At 42.8% G+C, this 18,745-nt stretch overlaps 1 protein-coding gene across 6 annotated transcripts in view; it reads left to right on the forward strand.

Moving 5' to 3' along the window:
- The first annotated feature begins 17,799 nt into the window (after nucleotides 1-17,799).
- The window catches only part of ZNF800 (zinc finger protein 800), an 80,377-nt gene continuing 79,431 nt past the window's right edge, over nucleotides 17,800-18,745 (forward strand). For all 6 annotated transcript variants that reach the window (XM_088457642.1, XM_088457646.1, XM_088457643.1 and 3 more), the window contains exon 1: nucleotides 17,800-17,954. Coding sequence is in view for 2 of the 6 variants with exons in the window: in XM_088457644.1 (XP_088313770.1) it covers nucleotides 17,925-17,954 (30 nt within the window). In the remaining 4 variants the exon portion in view is untranslated. The remainder of the gene's footprint in view (nucleotides 17,955-18,745) is intronic.

An 18,745-nucleotide genomic window follows, 5' to 3' on the forward strand; every position in this document is an offset into this window, starting at 1 on the left:
GGACACATCTACATTGATCCCCAATGTTAGTGCATCTTTTTGGGGGCTTCAGGTTCATTTACCCAATTCTGATAGCACTTTCCGCCTGTTCAGAATTCACCACTTGCCGTTTTCGCGTGGTTTGTAATTGAATATGGCGAATAGCGGGGACGCACGTCCAAAACACGCAATGTCGGTGAAAAGTTGGGCAGGCAAAACTTTTCTGCAAATGCAAAACTAATTGAATACGGCCCTAAGTGAAATTCCGGTTCCACTTGGCAGCCAGTCAGCATGCACAATGCATGCATTTATGGTTTTCAATGAGGACTGACTGCTGATGCCATATGATGGCATGAGCTAGCTCAACCCTATTTAATGGACCTCCACCCATTACACCTTACTTAATAGATAAGTGCTCAACATAAGGAATTTACAAAACATCAAAGCTAACTGTAATTATAACTTCAACCTTTGTGGAACCTCTTATACTCTGACTGGGAAATAGTGTAAAAGCCCACAAGCTTCTGAGAGATATTCTGGGGGCTCCATGTTCTTTTCAGGACATTGAACCTCTTTTGATTTCTCCACTTATGCAGGAGAGTCCACATGGGCTTGAACTAGTTTGCGTATATGTCTAATCTAAATCACTCAGCTAATGAGATTCATTTAAAGGTGGCACTTGTAAGGTACTGTTCACTGGTAAGGAAATACTAGGAAGGTTAGGGGTTAGGTTGGATTATACTAACCTTTGAACTCCATGATCTGATTAACATTTATTATTTATTTATTACCAGTTATTTATATAGCGCACACATATTCCGCAGCGCTTTACAGAGAATATTTGGCCATTCACATCAGTCCCTGCCCCAGTGGAGCTTACACTCTATATTCCCTATCACACACACACACATATATACTAGAGGTAATTTTGCTAGGAGCCAATTAACCTACCAGTATATTTTTGGAGTGTGGGAGGAAACCGGAGTACCCGGAGGAAACCCACGCAAGCACAGGGAGAATATACAAACTCCACACAGTTATGGCCGTAGTGGGTATCGAACCAACGACCTCAGTGCTGTGAGGCAGTAACGCTAACCATTACACCGTCTGTGCTGCCCAACATGAAGTTGCAACAAGTCTCCTCCCACCTGAACCTTGTACATTAAGAGCTCAGTTTTGGATATCACCTTGCCTACTTGCTATTTGTCTACTCTGAAGTCATGAACAAGTATGTCAAACACCAAAATTATGAGTGGATAGTTTATAGACGGAACTGTTTATCTTGTACATCTTTCCTTGCATCCGGCTATACTAAGTCCCAGTCAGATCTTAAATTCCTAAGAAACAACATGGCGGTGATTGACCAATAGTGGATAAACAGAAATAGCAGTCTTGTACTGAACCGGCACCATTACTCATTATTTTGAAAGTTCTCTTAGATGTCTGTACGAATCTCTCAGCCAGGCCATTGGTGGCTGGATGTTGAGAAGCTGAAGTAAAATGCTTAATTTAATTTCCTCATGAATCTCCGGAATTCAGCAGACATGATATGTGGATCATTGCCATTACAAATATATTCTGATGGCCGCCTGGTGTTCCCGATGTTGTTTGTGAGTAGTGGATGTGAGATGCTTTCAGTGGGCGTCTCTAAGCACTGGATGGCGAGTGAGTCATTAGCATATTTTTGCAATTGCGATCCGTGAGAGATCGCATCTGACATGGCATTTGCGTCCATCTCTGGATCAGACCCACAGTCCAATAACAGTTCTGTGCACCCTTTAACAAAGGGAGGATGACCAATCCTACAGGTATAAATGTGCCACTGAAGCAACATTTTGGACCTTCATGCAGCCTGGACACTCCTTTGTCAAACTATCAATTTCACTATCAATTGCTAGCCACCACATGCAGTTTCTTACCAAAATCTTTATTGTAACAGTTCCCAAGTGGCTTTCATGCAATGTATGCAAGATTTTGCTTTTGAGCTTTTGTGGTATGTCTACCCTAGTACCACACAATAAAGTTCCCTGGCATATTGACAATTGGTCAACTTGACCAATAGTGGATAAACAGAAATAGCAGTCTTGTACTGAACCGGCACCATGGCACCATGAGAGCTAAGTCAAAAACTTTGATTTTATTATTACTTGTTTCTTTGGCAATTAGCTTATTGGTCATTGGCAGCTGATTTTAGCAGATTGTAATAAACCTCCATAGGGTTATTATTGAGTTACTCAGACTGTGGCAATGGAAAACATGATAGACCATCAGATGCCATGTTGTTTGGTTCCCCTGAATTCAATGCCATACTGAAGAGCAACCAAGAACAAGGACCATTTCAGGCAAGCATCTGTCATGGTACTCTGTTTCTCAGTGTCAGTGTGATAATGGAGACTAGCAGTTGGTGTATAGCCACCAGAGTGAATTTCAATTCATACAAAAAGTGATGGAGATTTTTAACTCCCCACATCAATCTGCTGACATCTTTCATTGGCATAGGCAAACACAGGGGGGATTTCCACCTGCCTGGAAACCCCCCTCCCCAGCCCACACCATGACCACAATAGAAATAGTAAGGTAATTTTACTAGTGCTGCATGTTCTTCACAGTATCACAAATGAAATAATTAGCACCACCTGTGGATCTTTTAACATGTATCAGTCAGTAATAAATAACCTGTGCACCAACTAGGAGATCTGGAAAACATTCACTGTTAGGGATGTGCTGCTATAGAGCCCAATATGTACATATATGTCCAGGGCAGTGCTAGATTATTCTGCTGCTCCCTCAGACTCCCGGACTTGCTCTAATGCTCTGGAATGGAGCCTACATCTAAAATAAAACCATTCAGCTCAGGCAGGATGGCCTTACTGCCGCATTTAATGGCTAATTACTGTAATTGCTGGTCCTCTATATGTTGGGATTATGACACACAATATACTTTGAATGATGCATATTAAAGCTGGTTAAATGCTAATTCTGCCCTCTTCAAGGACTGGTGACACTCACTCTAAAATCAAGCATTTGGAAACCCCCCTCTAGAAATCCTGCGTTTGCCACTGATTGGTGCATCTAATTTTTTTCTGCAGCTGTTAAAGGCCATTTTGCACTAGCATTTGGCCTTTAAGTTCCATTTTTTACAGCACCAGGCATTGAGGTGGTTGATCACAGATGGTTAAATTAAATCAAACTGACTGAGGTACTAATTAAGTCACCTGTGCTCAACCATGGATATCTCTAAAATCTGAACTGTTGGGGAGCCTTGAGGACCGCGTTTGGGAACCTCTGCCATAAGGTGAAGCATTGCATGCTAACCTGATGGGAAACTGAATAAAAAATGTTTGGTTTCCAAAAATGCTTGTTCGCAGTCTTTTGAACATTTCCAGTTTGCACTCTTTTGTAGGTGCGCATTTACTGAGTGCAAGTCTGTGAAGATGTTTGGCACTGCGCATGCATCCCAATTGTTATGCAATATTGCACATATGTAAAACTGGATTTATTATTGTCTTGAACTCTCCAGAAATTTGAATATTTCCCAATTTGCCATTTTTTAGAACTGAAACTAAAAGTATGGTCCACTCACTCCATTTTACAGCAGAAAGCATGCTGGAATTTATTAAATTATGTAATTCTTCCATCACTGGCCAGATGGTGTATGGAACTGAGCATGACTTGCACAAAATTGTGGTGGCATTAGGTTCTTTTTCAATGTGGCCTTTGATGTATTTTAGAGTACAGTACATAAGCTATTATTAAAGACCGGCTGGATGTGTTATGCCGGGTACACACTAGACAATATATCGTCCGATCCGGCTGGATCTGATGAGATATCAGGCACATTGTCTAGTGTGTACTCTCAATGTCACTGACTATGCGCGCTCCCGCACGTCGTCAGCGACATGCAGGTCTGACGGGCTATATTGTCACAGGGGGCCATGCTGCCGAATGCAGCATGGCCCCCGCCGTTACTTCATCGCTGCCGGCATAGGCAAGTGTGTACGCACTTACCGATGCCGGCACCCGTCGCTAACTAGGTCGGTACACACAAAACATCGTCTAGTATATACCGACCTTTAAAAAGCAGTGCGCTCCTGCACTGTCTCCTTACTGTGCATACAGGCTGCGCATTAGGACCAAGAGTCTGAACCTCCAACCTCATGTATTACTGTACATGTGATTGCAACCATCTTAACTGTGCAAGTAAAACAGTGGAAGACAGAAGTCTCATGCTTAGCTCGTGATAATCCCCAGTGTATACCTATAATTAACGCTGTTCCAGCATCCTGCACCTTTACCCATTTGCAGCTCCACCACCTGGTGCTGTATAAAACCTTGCTTTGCCCCATCAAAAGTGTGCATGTAACAGTAAGCATGGCTGCTATCTATCAATAAATCAACGCCACTAACTGAGCTGTTCATAGTTTGAGTCATTTGTTGCCTATATAACTGCAATATCCGCAACTCCACGCACATCACTTCCAAATGGATGCTTACTAGCAACTATTTTTAGAGGAGGGCAACGCTATTTAGTAGCAAGAAGAAAGCTGATTTTCCATGTCAGCACTGTCAGTGGTATCCATTATGCTAAATATGCTGCAGCCTAGGGGGTCAGGACTTGGGAAGGGGTTACAAGCGATTATCTATACAGCCTTTATTGCATTCCTCAGAAACCAATGTCTCCTTTACACTCAACAAACATCATTAGATGCAGCGATCCAACATGTCAGCAGAATATCCATTACTACCTGCAAATGCACAGTATGACCAGCAATTTCAGAAGCATGCACACTGATTGTACTCTGTGTTCTGCAGCAAAACAGGAAACTATCCCTAAAGTTTCTTCTGCAGTTATCCAAGATTCAAGTAGTGAAAAGCGACCCTAGATTGAAAGATAATGTACACATGGTCTAAGTGGGGTCTATGTACTAAGCCAATCGGCAATCTCATTCTATATGCCCTTCTTGTGGCATCTTAAACAGACCTGGTCATGGAACCAGCAATGACTGACACTGTGGATAGATTTTTTTTTTATTGAAGGTGTTTGCTGAAGGTGCGTTTTTTGCAGCACTTAAAACTTGACTTTAGTGATTTTTAACTATGCTTGCACCCATTTTCAAGTACCCCAAATTTGACAGGATTACTCATTTTCTCCCCAAAAAACTGCTTAATGCTATTTTTCACCACTTCTGCAAGGCCGCTATTTTGGAGCAAATTACAGCACTTAAGTACCCCAAATAGCTTCAGTAAGGCTAATCGGGGACATCTACAATGATCCCCAATGTTAGTGCATCTTTTGGGGGGTGTGAGGTTGATTACCCCAATTCTGCCAACACTTTTCGACTGTTAGAGTTTCATGGGGACGCATTTTCGCGTCCTTTGGAATTGAATAAGGTGAATAGCGGGGTCGCGCATGATAAGATTCCGCGGCTAAAACACACAAAGTCGGCAAAAAGTGCGGCATGCGTTAAAATATCGCGGGTGCGAAACTAATTGAATACGGTCCTTAGTCTCTAAGCCCATCCTTATACAAGTTCCAGTATACTCAATCACTTTTGGCATGACAGGTCTTGCTGGGACCTATAGTTCACCACAAAAAACTTAGGCTGAGAAAAGCCTTTCTCGGCAAAACTTTTTCGCCGATGATGTCATTTTCGCCAATTTGAGTTATTCTCATATTCAATGCTTTGGGACCAGCGAAAAAGTATCACCTATGAATAAGTGGCGAAAAAAAGTGCAGAATTGGGTTTTTGGGGTGCAGATTTCCAAAAACCACCCTGGACTCCTTGGACAGGCCTCCAAAGGTATTCTGTGTCAAAAAATTACCACAGGACACCCCAAAAAAGGAACTTTCATTTTGGGGTTGAAAAAAAAAATTTGGGGGACAAACTTCTAAACTAGCGAAATAGACTCAGGGGGGCTCCCCAAGTATGCCCAAGGTGTTTTTTTTATTGCAGGTGGGTACGGCAGGTGGATGTTTCACGATTTTTAAAACTTCACATTAGCCACTTTAAAATATGCTATTACGCATTTTCATGTACCCCAAATTTGATGGGACACCTTATTTTTCCTAAAAAAGTTGCTAAATGCTATTCTTCACCACTTTCCCAAAGACGCTAAAAATCACCTACTGAGACCATTTACAGAACCCAAATACCTTTAGCAGGGCTATTTGGGGGTACCCATAGTGAACCCCATGTCAGAACAACTTTTGTGGGGTGTCAGGCTGATTTCCCCAAAAATGACAGAACTTTTCGCTGATATCATTTTCGCCGGGTCCCGTTTTTGCCGATTTGGAATTGAAATCGGGGATGAGCGCGATAAGTTTTCGACCCTGAAACCTGTGATGACGGCAAAAAGTATGGCAACTGACTTTTCGCTCCAAATTGAATATGGCCCTATATTGGTGTTGGAAGATACCAAGGGATATATTTACTACTGGAGGGTTTACAAAGCCACTGAAGACCAGGTTTGTTCAGCATTTATTTCGGATGCTTTATATCCATCGGCCTCAAGCAGGGTACACATTAGATGACACGGCAATCTTGACCTTTGCCTTGGACCATGCAAGTTGGCGGTACATATTAGAAGATTTAATGAACGACAGAAGTATGTGTTGTTCCGTCCTTCATTAATATGCACTGCCTGGCATGCAATATCTTCAGATCTGCCTGCAGTGCAATAGTGCGTACACACTAGACAATGTGGACGATTTGTCATTTCAAATGAGTCTAAAATTGTCAAATCGTCCAATTTATTGTCTAGTGTGTACCCAGCTTCAGATGACAATCACTGTGCAATAGTGGTAATAAACTCTAGTCTCGAAGCTGATTTTCCCTAGGAGGTGGCACTCATTTTAGTTGCGATCCCAATCCCCCAAACCTGTGCTGCAAAGGCTAGGGTTGGCGAACCTTCCCACCATAACTTCATGCATAGTAGTGGCTTTTTCTGTGTGCGAGGATGGACTCCACACCCTTTGTGCCCCCATTACTGCATCAGTCTAGGCTATGAGCGCTTGTACTGGTAACATTTTTAGGTTTTAGATTTATATTTTTTTTCTGTTAGAATACAGTACAACAAATCCTTATATTTAAAGATTTTTCTTCACTTTTTTGGTTTTAACTTTATTTCACTTGCTTGAGCACATACATGTAATCATTTTAATATATTTAAATAAAGGATATATATTAAACTTTTGTCAGTCAGTGTGTATGTGCACTAATATGGACTTCTTGTTTCCAACTCCTTTGGAAATGGTGTGCTTGATGTGTATTTCCGTGATTACACCCCCTTATGAAATATAATAATAAAGATATTTGAATTATCATCATATATTAGATACTAGGTGGAGTTATACTGACTGATTTTGGATTATACACAAAATTCCAGTGCAGTGAGATTCTCTTCTTTCATTAGTTGGGGATTCAGTTGATACTGGAGCTGGTCTTGGTGGACGTGGCAGTGATGGATCTAAGATATTGGAATATTTGGTAAGAAAACATACTTTAAAAGCATCATTTAGCAATGCCCATAATTGCAGCCCATTAAATTCTGGATAAACCGCAAATTATTATTATTATTATTTTTTTTTTTTGGTGTCAAAACGTAATTCAGTATGATGATTACATATCATTGCTCTCAATTGGGCCATAGTAAGCAAATTTAGCTCTGATATTATTTAGGCCACTTTACATGGTGTTACGAATATGTGGCTACATGTCACAAGACTTCCCTGATCACTGATTTGTGACATTAGGGGTGTCTTTCTGTGGCATAATATTCCTCAAAATACATGCAACTCACTTTTTCCATTCCTCAATTTTACAGAACTTACCAGCAACCTCTTCCACCAATGGTTGACTTCTTTTCGCCAAAGGCCTCCGCCTCGCTGGTGCAGCTGAAGGAAAAGGAGAGTGTTTCAGTTGCCAATTCAGATATTTTGCAACCCTTTTTTTTGCCATGAATACACAAACAACATTTTCTCTAAAACAGAGCATACATGTTGAAATGGTGAAATCTGTGCTGGGGTACTTGACAGACATCTTGATGTGTATAGTACTTAATGTTTTATACACTGGAACTGTTGGCTTAACTTTGTAATAGAAAGATTACATGGTAAAATAATAAGTATGCCTCCATGTACTGTAGAACCACACATCACAGCATGCCATGACCAGGGCCGAAACTAGGATATCTGTCACCCGGTGCAAGGCAGCAATTTTGCGCCCCCTCCCTTCCTGTACCTGAAGTTTGTCCTTGCTCCTCCATAAGACAGTGCACTACTCAGACGTCCCTGGTGTAGTGACTTACATTATTCCACACACCATAATGCCCATTACACATTATGCCACACACTGTAATGCCTATTACCAAAGTGCCACTTACATATTTGCCCGACACCATTTTATACCCCACAGTAAGGCTTCTAATTACTTTAAAATTACCTGCTCGTTGTCAGGGGTTGCATGCTCATTGCCATGGGGTTACATGCTCGTTGCTATGGGGTTTCATGCTTGTTGCCAGGGGGTTTCATGCTCATTGCCAGGGGTTTTATGCTTGTTGCCAGGGGGTTTATGCTCATTGCCAGGGATTACATGCTCGTTGTCAGGGGTTACATGGTCATTACCATGGGGTTTATGCTCATTGCCATGAGGTTTATGCTTCTTGCCATGGGGTTTATGCTCATTGCCAGGGGTTTCATGCTCGTTGCCAGGGGCGTTTATGCTTGTTGCCAGGGGGTTTCATGAGAGAAGATGCAGCTTTCAGCATCTTCTCCCGGCAGCGCCAGCATTCCCGGTGCCGGAAACGCTATGTGCATTGCGCTGGCCTAACAGACACTAGAGGTCCAGTAGGACCTCTAGCATCTGTCTCCTCCAAGGCGGCGGCCATTTTTGGATGGCCGTTTTCAGCAGAGTCCGCATGGAATTTGCTGAAAACGGCCATCCAAAAATGGCCGGCGCCAAGGAGGAGACAGACGCTAGAGGACCAGTAAGGACCTCTAGCATTTGTCTCCTCTTTGGCGGTGGCCATTTTTGGATGGCCATTTTCTGAGTATGCAGCCCCCAAGCCACCTCGAGTCAGCTTTTTCACCCCCTGCAATCCGGCACCCGATGCATGTGCACCTCTAGCCCCCCCCTAGTTGCAGCAAAGTATATTCAATGATGAAAGTTTGTCAGAGTCTGCTCGGATATGAGGAGTGCCTATTCTGAGGCATGGTCTATTTGCAAGCACAAACTGATTAATTAGAGATAATACATTTTGTAAACATTTTTACATACTCACCAGATGGGCCCTGGGTTGGAGGTCTGTCTGTGTCCCCTATGTGGACTCCTGGGAGCACTTCAGGTGGAATCACTTGCTTTAACTCCTACTCGTACATTGTATGTATATGTCAGCCTCCCCCTGAGGTGGTGGAAAACTCCATTGCGTGGACTAATGCGCATTTGTCCCTGAGTGTTTCCCAGGTAATGGTCCAGCAGCCTATTTATTCTCCTCCTTCTCCTCCACCGGGGCCGTAACTAGGGTGGTGCGGCCTGTGCCATGGCACAGGGCACTGCAGGGAAGGGGGTGCTGTTTGTGCCTGTCAATTTTATGTTTATTATCATTCTTACAGATAATGCAATGGACAAACTTTTCGATGGTGTCTTCTGTGCTGCTGCCTGCGGTGTCTCGCAGCAGCGTGTTGGCAGATAGAGATGTCTCTGTGGGTCAGGCTCTGTCGCAAGACCAGGACTTATGGTGGTGATCAAAAAAAAAAGGCACTAGTTAGAAATCTGAGGAAATCCCATTTGGGAAGAAACTAGTCAGGACTCTAACTAGTGCCTTTTTTTTTTGATCACCACAAGTCCTGGTTTTGCGACACTTGCCTCTATAAGGACGCACGCAGCGGATGAGAAAGTCTGCCGTTTGGCTAACTGCATGGAGCACGGCTGGACAGAGCCTGACCCACATAGACATCTCTATTTGCCAACACACTGCTGCGAGACACTGCAGGCAGCAGCAGCACAGCAGACACCATCCAAAACTTTGTCCATTGCGTCATCTGCCGCACTGTGTAGAGATTGCTCCTCGCTTGATTCACGGAACAACACAGACCTGCCAGTCCATCGCTGCAAAATAGCGTAGACGGCAGCACAGAGGACGCCATTTGGCGGCTGAGCATTAGTGCGTCAAAAACCGCAGTCTAGCACGAAGAAAGTGCATGTACCTTTATCACGAGATGGATGGAGCCGACAGACCGCCACACTGTCATCTGGCGACTGAGCAATAGTGCGTCATCTACCACAAATCAGCACAAGAAAAGTGCACGTCCTTTTGTTACTAGACGGACGGAGTTTGCAGACTGTTATGTTGTCTCTATTATGAGGTATGAATCGCAGACCTGGCTATGAGATAGATGGAGCATAAGGTGCGTTGGTCAGTGAGGACACAATGCACACATTACACTCACTGTGGGACATTAACTTCATAAAACCTGCACTGAAATTGCTAGTGAAAAATTGTTCTAAATTCCAAAAGACACATTTCTTGATAGTGGTCATCAGTGTTCAACAGGACACAGTCTGAGAATTATGCTTTAAATTTGTTATATCATCTACCCGGATAAGACAATTTCTTTGAAAGTCACCTCACTTTCTATTGTGGAACTTTAACAGATTTCAGGCTTGTATGCATGGAGCCATAACAATCTCAACCCATACATTTAGCACCTAGAACCACAGCTGCTAAATTAGGCGTATATGGTGATCCAAATTTATATATCACTTGTTATCATTTATTACAGTGTTTATTGGCTCTTTTTTGATGTTTAGTGTTTTTAGACACATTCTTTTATATGTATATGTACATTTGTTACATTGACCAATGATGTCTATTTCATATTATTAAATTTGTATTTTTATTCAAGTATCTCATCATTTATTATTTAACATTAATATTTTTTATTTCTGCAAAAAATTTTGTATTGCATTCTATTTTTCATTTTTATTTTTAATGTAGACTAAAGATGGAACACAGCACTGTTGTTTACTGTTTTTAGTGTGTTTCCTTTTGGTTTGCTACCATAAACAGCTGCATGTAGACACCTATCAATAAAATCAAGCATTCTTAGTGTTCCACTTTTCAGCGCCATTGGTTATAGATTTCTGTTTTGTTTTTATGTCTAAAGAACTCAAGCTCAACAGTACTTTTTGTTATGAAATAGCTGGTCCTCCTCTGCTTCTGCCTCTTCCAAGTCAGCTGGTGGAGTGCTGCTTATCTCCTGTAAGTGGTAAGCATAGCATAGCCTTGAAATTACATATTGCCTACAACCACAGTATTACACATGGCTGTGTCCCTTTTTAGAATCATGATGAAGCCTTGTCCAATACAATGTTTGCACATACCAACTCACCTCTCAGTAGCTAGTCAATTATTTTGGCAGGTTAGTACAGTAAATATGGGGTTTCTATACTTGTTACATTAAAAACATTGATAGCTTGTCTTCTCTTCAGTTTCCCATCAGATTGGCCTTTAGTAAACCAGTGGAATGCAATCACACAAAAAAAATGCTGGAAAACCACCAAAAAGCCACAGCCAATGCTTAGTAAATATACCCCAGGTCAACTAAAAGCTGTTGTCAGACTTTGAGAAAGTCAATAAATTGATAAGCTGTCCATCCTTCCATGCCATTTCCCAGGTGGAGTCTACAGAATGGTTCATACACATGGTACAACTTGAACAACCATAGATATCGTTGATAGATTTCCCTCCAACTTTCTGTAGTGCAGGGCAAACGATTTTGGTTGTACAACCTGATAGTTATCTATGATAGATATATCAGTGAAGTATCTTTTTACAGGCAAATCTTTACAAAATTGTCCAAGTTGGCCTGCATGCATGACAGACCATAGATATCGTTATCGTTCATGTGGGAACGCGCATCGTTGGTCGATCGTTCACTGCATAAAAAAGTAACGATTTCTTGTTGAACGATATCGTTATCGTTCATATTCAGGATAACTGTCCCATGTGTATGCAGCTATACTCAAATGTAATGCTGCACCATCCACTAGGCGATTAAATTGAGCGATTGAACGATAACAACGTTGTTATCGTTCAATCATTCACTAAAATGTCTAAAACGACCAGCGATGCGTGTGCCCTCTGGTCTTTAAAAGACATCTATCATCATGCAAACAAGATGGTCAGCCTGACGACAGCATGTTAGCAGATGATTGTATTTCCTACACTGAACGACTGCTTGTTCAGTGTAGGCACATCACATATTAAACAGACAGACAAATGACTGCACGATTACAATGTCTATAATCGTGCAGTCTTTTGCCTGTCTTCTAGTCGATATGCAGCTTAAGTTTCTATTTTGAATTATATTTTTTTATTTTTGATCGAATTTTTAAATTTTCATTTGTAATTTTTGTTCTTTTTATAGATAAATATAAAATTTGTTTTGACTTCCCTAAGCAAACCCAGAAAGCATTAAGAAGAGAAGGATTGTTTGGTGGCACTAACTCATATTAGTAATCCTTTCATTGCAAGAGTGTGTAAAGAATCCTTTAATTGCAAGAGTTTGTATTATGTTCTGGGCGTATAGGATGCCGTAGCAGCATGTTAGTCTACCCTAGGTCAAGGGGCACAGGTAGGTAACAGGATAGAAAGACAAGCCAAGGTCAAGGGTCATGAGAAAATGAGTGTTCATCCAAACCTATTCTCCTGGAGTGCGGGAAAACCAGCTTGCTCATTTTGCTTGCAGAGATTTTGCAAGCACTGGAGGCTTTTAGAAGATTACTCTTCACTAAACTCCAGATAGACATAAACTCCCCCAAAAAACCTTGCCGTTGGTACTTTGGAGCATGGGAAGTTTGCATGGACTGGCATCGAGGGATGCGATTAATACACAAAAGTCAGACCATTAGAAGTTCAAGTTAACACCCAATTCCTTGCATAAAGCCCTCCAGAAATTAGATGTATATTGAGCGATGAGGTCAGCTACAATTTCTTGTGGACATCCATGGAGACAAAACACATTTAAATAAATAAAGAAGCTAGTTTAGGAGCAGTGGGCGAACCTTTTAAAGGAATAAAGTCGGCCATTTTTAAAAAGTGGTTCACAATCACCCAAATGGTATTGCATCATTACAAGGGTGCCAAGTCACAGATAAAGTCCATGGAGAGATGAGTCCATGGTTTGTATGGTAAAGCAAGAAGCAACAATGGGCCATATGGCTTATGGGTAGGTGACTTAGATTGCGTAAAACTGGTGCAAGAGTATGCAATGTCTTTTAGGAGAGATGGCCACCAAAAACTTCTGACAACAATTTTTAGGTTTTCTTTACACCGGCATATCCAGAGAGTCAATGTCAATATCCCCAAGTTAAAAAGTTTTGAGTGGAAATCCAAAGACACAAAGGACTTCCCTGGAGTAGATCTATAATCACCTAAGGTACTGTCAGGTAGTATTATGCTACAAGACTGTAATATGGGTTTTAACTCCTAAGAACCCTTGTTGTCCGATAAATCAAAAGAACAGGAAAGAGTGTCAGCTTTCTTATTTTACTCTCCTGGATGAAAAGTGATTATGAGGTTAAAATAGGCAAAGGAAAGAGGCCACCGGGTTGAGGAGGATTTAGTTGCTGGGCATTTTTCAGGTAGGACAGATTTTACCGCTCCCTCCAACAAGGGGTGCCACTCTTCAGGAGCTAATATAACCATCATTAGTTCCGTGTCTCCAATTCCATAGTTCTGGTACTGACAATTTTTTAGAAGAACCCACAAAGGTGAAGTTTTCCTGAATCCAGTTTTAGGAAAGCTCTACCTCCAGGAAGAAAGGTTTAGTAGTAGGGAAAACTCCCCCCTCTGGCGATCTCCGCTAGAGCTCACAGCGCTGATGTGTCTCAGTCCCGGCCGGCTCCACTGAGCATGCGTGGGATCTCGCAAGTATTGCAAGATCCCGCGTGCAGCCCTGGAGCTGGCAGCGAAGCTGCTCCTAACAACACAGCCACTGGCTTTGCATCGCCCCCCCACTCATTTTCTTGGACACTCCATGGTGCTGCCCTCAATGCCTGCAACATGTCAATCATGCTGTGGTGTTTGGGGCACTGAGAGTTAACCACTTCTCCCCCATTAATGATTGGGGGTCTGGGCAGTAAATGACAGGGGAGCATAGATCCCCTGTCATTTACTGCCCAGACCCCCAATAGAATAGGGCTTTATCAAAGAGTCAATAGTTTATTAATAGCAATTTAAAAAAAGATGTATAAAATATGAAAAGTACATAAAAACCTTTTTCAAGTAATTAACACAATATAATTGCAATCAATAAAAATATTCCATTCCTCATTGATACAATCCTTAATAGGTGTAATGTGTGGACCCGTACCTTGATAGCTCCAAGATAAGGAGCAATAGTGTAGGCATAAAACAGGGGAGTTCTGGATAACTCCAGTCAGCCTCCTAGATATGAAAACCGAAATATGCATCCACTTCCCAGCTGCCCATCGGCTCTCAGGGTATCATATGGTACCGTGAAGATACAGTTGAGACATCAATGCTGCCAACACGTTTCGAGTTTGAAACAACTTCCTCAAGGCTGTAAGTCTCTCTTTGCATCTCTTACCCTCTTATTTTAAGGGCTTAGATCTAATTAGCCTGTCTCCACACCGGAAATGACCACATTGGTTTTGGTGATGTTGTAAATCCTATTTATTTTCAATATACACTTACCCCGTGGTCCCCCTTCATTTCAGGTATCCTACTGGGGTTCTAAAATATGTTTGTGCCGCTAGATTTGATGTTTTAGTATCGCCGCAAAAACTGGAAGCTGCGCTCCATGACGCACTTCCGGTGATCGGGTCCAAGCCACCCGGAAAGTACTCCCGTCACATCCTTTTGTGGCAAGTGTGGAACTCAGGGTGTGCATTCCACCTACTTTCCCTACTCAGGAGCGTGACCTCCTTCACCGGAAGTTGTTGCTCCGTCTCTCCACAACTCCTATATAGCTACATAAGGCTGATATAAAGGTTCCCCGGAAGTGGGGCATGAATCACATAAAGTGCTTGGTGGTCTATTACATCCTCAAAGAACAGAGATTATTCCATTCCGGACTAGAAATGAAGTATTGCTGAATCCAGAAATAACTTCAAAGAATTTGAGTTAAAATGGTTCTAAGATTTTATGTAGCTCTTCTTCTGGTTGAATATATGGTAGAACGAGTGTACTACCCGGCGCCGGCGTTTGTTACTGTCTAGTGCGGACCACACTACACTGACCAGTGTCCTGGACCACAACCAGCGGCACCCCCCTCGCCGCTAGTCCGATGGTGCCCAGGGCACAAGCCCTGCTAGGCCCCCCTTAGTTACGCCACTGGTCATGAAGCAGCAATAGCACTACTTCATGAATAGACCCCTTAATCCATCGAAGTGCAGGATTATTCATTTGGTGACGAGCATCAGTACTGCGATTACAGTTTTGTCTGTTGGCACAATAATCATATTATTTTTGGTCTATTACTCTTTTGATCTACTCATTTTACATCTAGTCTATCTACACATGGCAAATAACAAGCATATTATCTGATAAAGAATCTCCATGATTTCCTAAAATATTGTTGTTACGTAGACTCTTTGCCAGAACTATTTCTCAGAATGACCCAGTGGTCTCCATAATGTTGTCCATGTCCTAATATCTTGTGATTACCCGGTTGTCAATCAGAAAAGGGGGCAAAAAACACAGAGTTGCATAAAGCGGGGTACACACTGACAGATATATTGGTTGATCAATTGATCAGCCAATATATCTGGTGCCCATCGGCCAGTGTGTACCAGCGATATGTCTGTGAACATCATTCACAGACATATCAAATTGGCTTTATTCCACAGCCGATGCCCGATATATCTGCAGATATCTGTCCATCGGCAAGTGTATACAGGCGATCGCCCCTAGACATGCAGCGGCAGTCGCGGGACCTGTGGCTGCCTGGAAGATGATGGTCATTCAGTGTATATGAATGACCATCATCTACAGATATAGCTGCAGATCACTCGATCTGCAGATATATCTTTGCAGTGTGTACCCACCTTTAGGACAGCAGGCCATCGATGGTTGCTAACCAATGATAGTCAATGAACATCCCTATTTGAAAACTGTAGAACTGTTCAACAAAAAATAAACTGCCCGTAGTGACCACGGGATGTAGTCGGCCCTCCGGTCAGAATGCTGGCAGTCAGAATTCCGCCGCCTGAATCCTGAAATCCAGATGGTGAGCATTAGGGTTAGGCACTAGGGGGAGGGTTAGGGTTAGGCTGCGGGAAAAGTTAGTATACTTACAAAATTCTGTCGGGATTGCGCTCTCTGTATTCTGACCATCGGTATCCTGTACCCAACCTGTCACCACTATAAGACTTCAGACCAAGCTCTGGTTACTCTTAATAGACTGCAACAGGTGCTTATTGGTACTAGGGTTACAACTCTCATTTATGATAACTTGAGGGCTTCTTAATTGGGACAATTATAAAACCTGTTACAAAGGAAAGAGGCAATGTTGCCAATAAAACCAAATAAGAATAGAATAAAACAACCAGGCGCTTCTCAAGGAATGTTAAAACAAAAAGAAAATAAGCAAATGGTGCTAGCGCATGCCTGGCCAACCTGTGGCTCTCCAGCTGTTGTGAAACTACAAGTCCCAGCATGCCCTGCCACAGTTTTAAAATTTCCTAATAGCAAAACCGTGGCAGGACATGCTGGGACTTGTAGTTTCACAACAGCTGGAGAGCCTCAGGTTGGCCAGGCCTGTGCTAGCGTAACAATTGGGGACCTGAACCCCAAATACATAAGAAAAAGTATAATGAAAAGAATAGAGTGCAAATAGAAAAATCATAACAATTTAGTAAATATACAAATAACCAAATGTTATAAATGAAACCATAATACAACTGAAAACACAATAAAATATCCAATGTAAAAGAACATATGTGCGTATGTAATAAAAAAATGTCAACACAAGTGGATCCCTAATGCATTATAGTAATCTATCAGTAAAAAAATATTACCGAACAGCAGTTGTTGCCCCTACAACAGGAGATACTCAGTAACAAATAAGTGGAATGACAATGTTTCTAAATGCCACTAATACACATGTAGCAATTTGTCTGCATATCAACACAGTGGGAGCTAAATAAACCTGATGCACTTGTAAACACAAGGAAACTTCTAGCACTGACTAAATTTCCTTGTGTTTACAAGTGCATCAGAATGATTTAGCTCCTACTTCTAGTTGATATTCAGACTTTTTGCTACATATGTATTAAGCATCTTATAAATTACAGCAAAATATCTGATTTCTATATACATGTTTTTTCCTGCACACACAAAGATCCCTACTTATTTATTTTTTATTAGTTGTTAAAACAGCAACCTGACCTGGATCTTTCTTTATTGACCTAAAACAAAAATAAATGGTCTCGTTTATGTTATACCAACGACCTGCAGCCCATAGCGATTTATCTAATAATAGAAGAGACCAGCAACTAGTGTCTCCTTTCCCAGGTGATAGTGCTAGACGTGGGCAGTAGTCGGTGACTTGTGTGGCTCAGCGCTGGCTGTCACTTCCCCGCCGGAGGCTGGCACAGGTTGTGCTGTGTATGTATAGGGGATGCCGCGCGCTTTCTCTCCCCCGATTGCGCCCCCTCGTCTGTCCGTGGAGCCGGCGGATGATGTGTCCTGTGTGCCCGGTACCGGCGGCCTCACATGGGACACGGTGATATGTGTAGATCCTATAATCAGAGTGCCATGGCCCCCTGCACAGGCGCTGCCTGATGACGCGCTGTCTCCTCCTCCCGCTCCCTCCCAGGGCTGGAGTAATACTGTCGGGCTGCTGCTGGCTGGCGGGGCGTTGCGCACGGTGAGAGCGCGGCGTCGGGGGCGGCTGTCCTGGTTGCGCACTGGTCTGAGCCATGTTCCGAGGTCCATCCGCCGAGCCTGAGGTAATCACCATTCTGTTATGAGACGAAGTGTGTGGGAGTGTAATGTCCCTCTGCTTCCTCCTCCCCACTGTGTCCTCTCAGTCGCCGCGTCCTGCGCCTGATGCGCCCCAGCGCGCTCGCCCTCCCTGGCCTTCCCAGTCTAACTGATTGTCCAGTACCTCCGCCGGTGGCCCCGGTCCCTTCCCCTATCTGGATAGCACAGCAGGGGGTTGGTCATACTGCATTTGCTGCCAGCTTGACCAAGATAACAGCAGGTTTGCCTATAAAGGCACCGGTCGGGTTCCCTGCAGCCTGTGCCACTTCCCGCACACTAGAGGGGAACGCCGACTGGGGCTGGGGTGCAGCAGGTGCTGGGTGGCTGTGACCGATAGCTGCCTATAGTGCAGGGAGATGGGGGTCACGGGTTCTGATTTGGAGCCGGAACACTACAGGTTTATCTGCCTTTTCTGTGTGCGCAATGGTGAGAGCGGCTGGGAGCGCACCGTCCGGTATCCAAAGCTCCGCTCTGTGCATGGATGAGGGTGCCCTCTGCGTTACCATAACACCATAGCAGCACCATACAGTAGCTTTGGCTTCCTAGCTTTTCAGTGCTTGACATTAAATAATATTCATTAGCAAACATGGCAAGATATGTGATTTCAGGTTTACATATTGTGAATGAATAAGTGTTTTGTATAAAATAACAATAAATTTTTTATTTTGTAATGTTCAAGGTGTGTTAATTACTAATACATTAGAAAGATTTATGACCTACATTATAATAAAAAAGGTAAATTCTGCTCCAGAAAAAT

Source organism: Taudactylus pleione, unplaced genomic scaffold (assembly GCF_031769625.1).
Source record: "Taudactylus pleione unplaced genomic scaffold, aTauple2 ptg000041l, whole genome shotgun sequence".
NCBI lineage: Eukaryota > Metazoa > Chordata > Amphibia > Anura > Myobatrachidae > Taudactylus > Taudactylus pleione.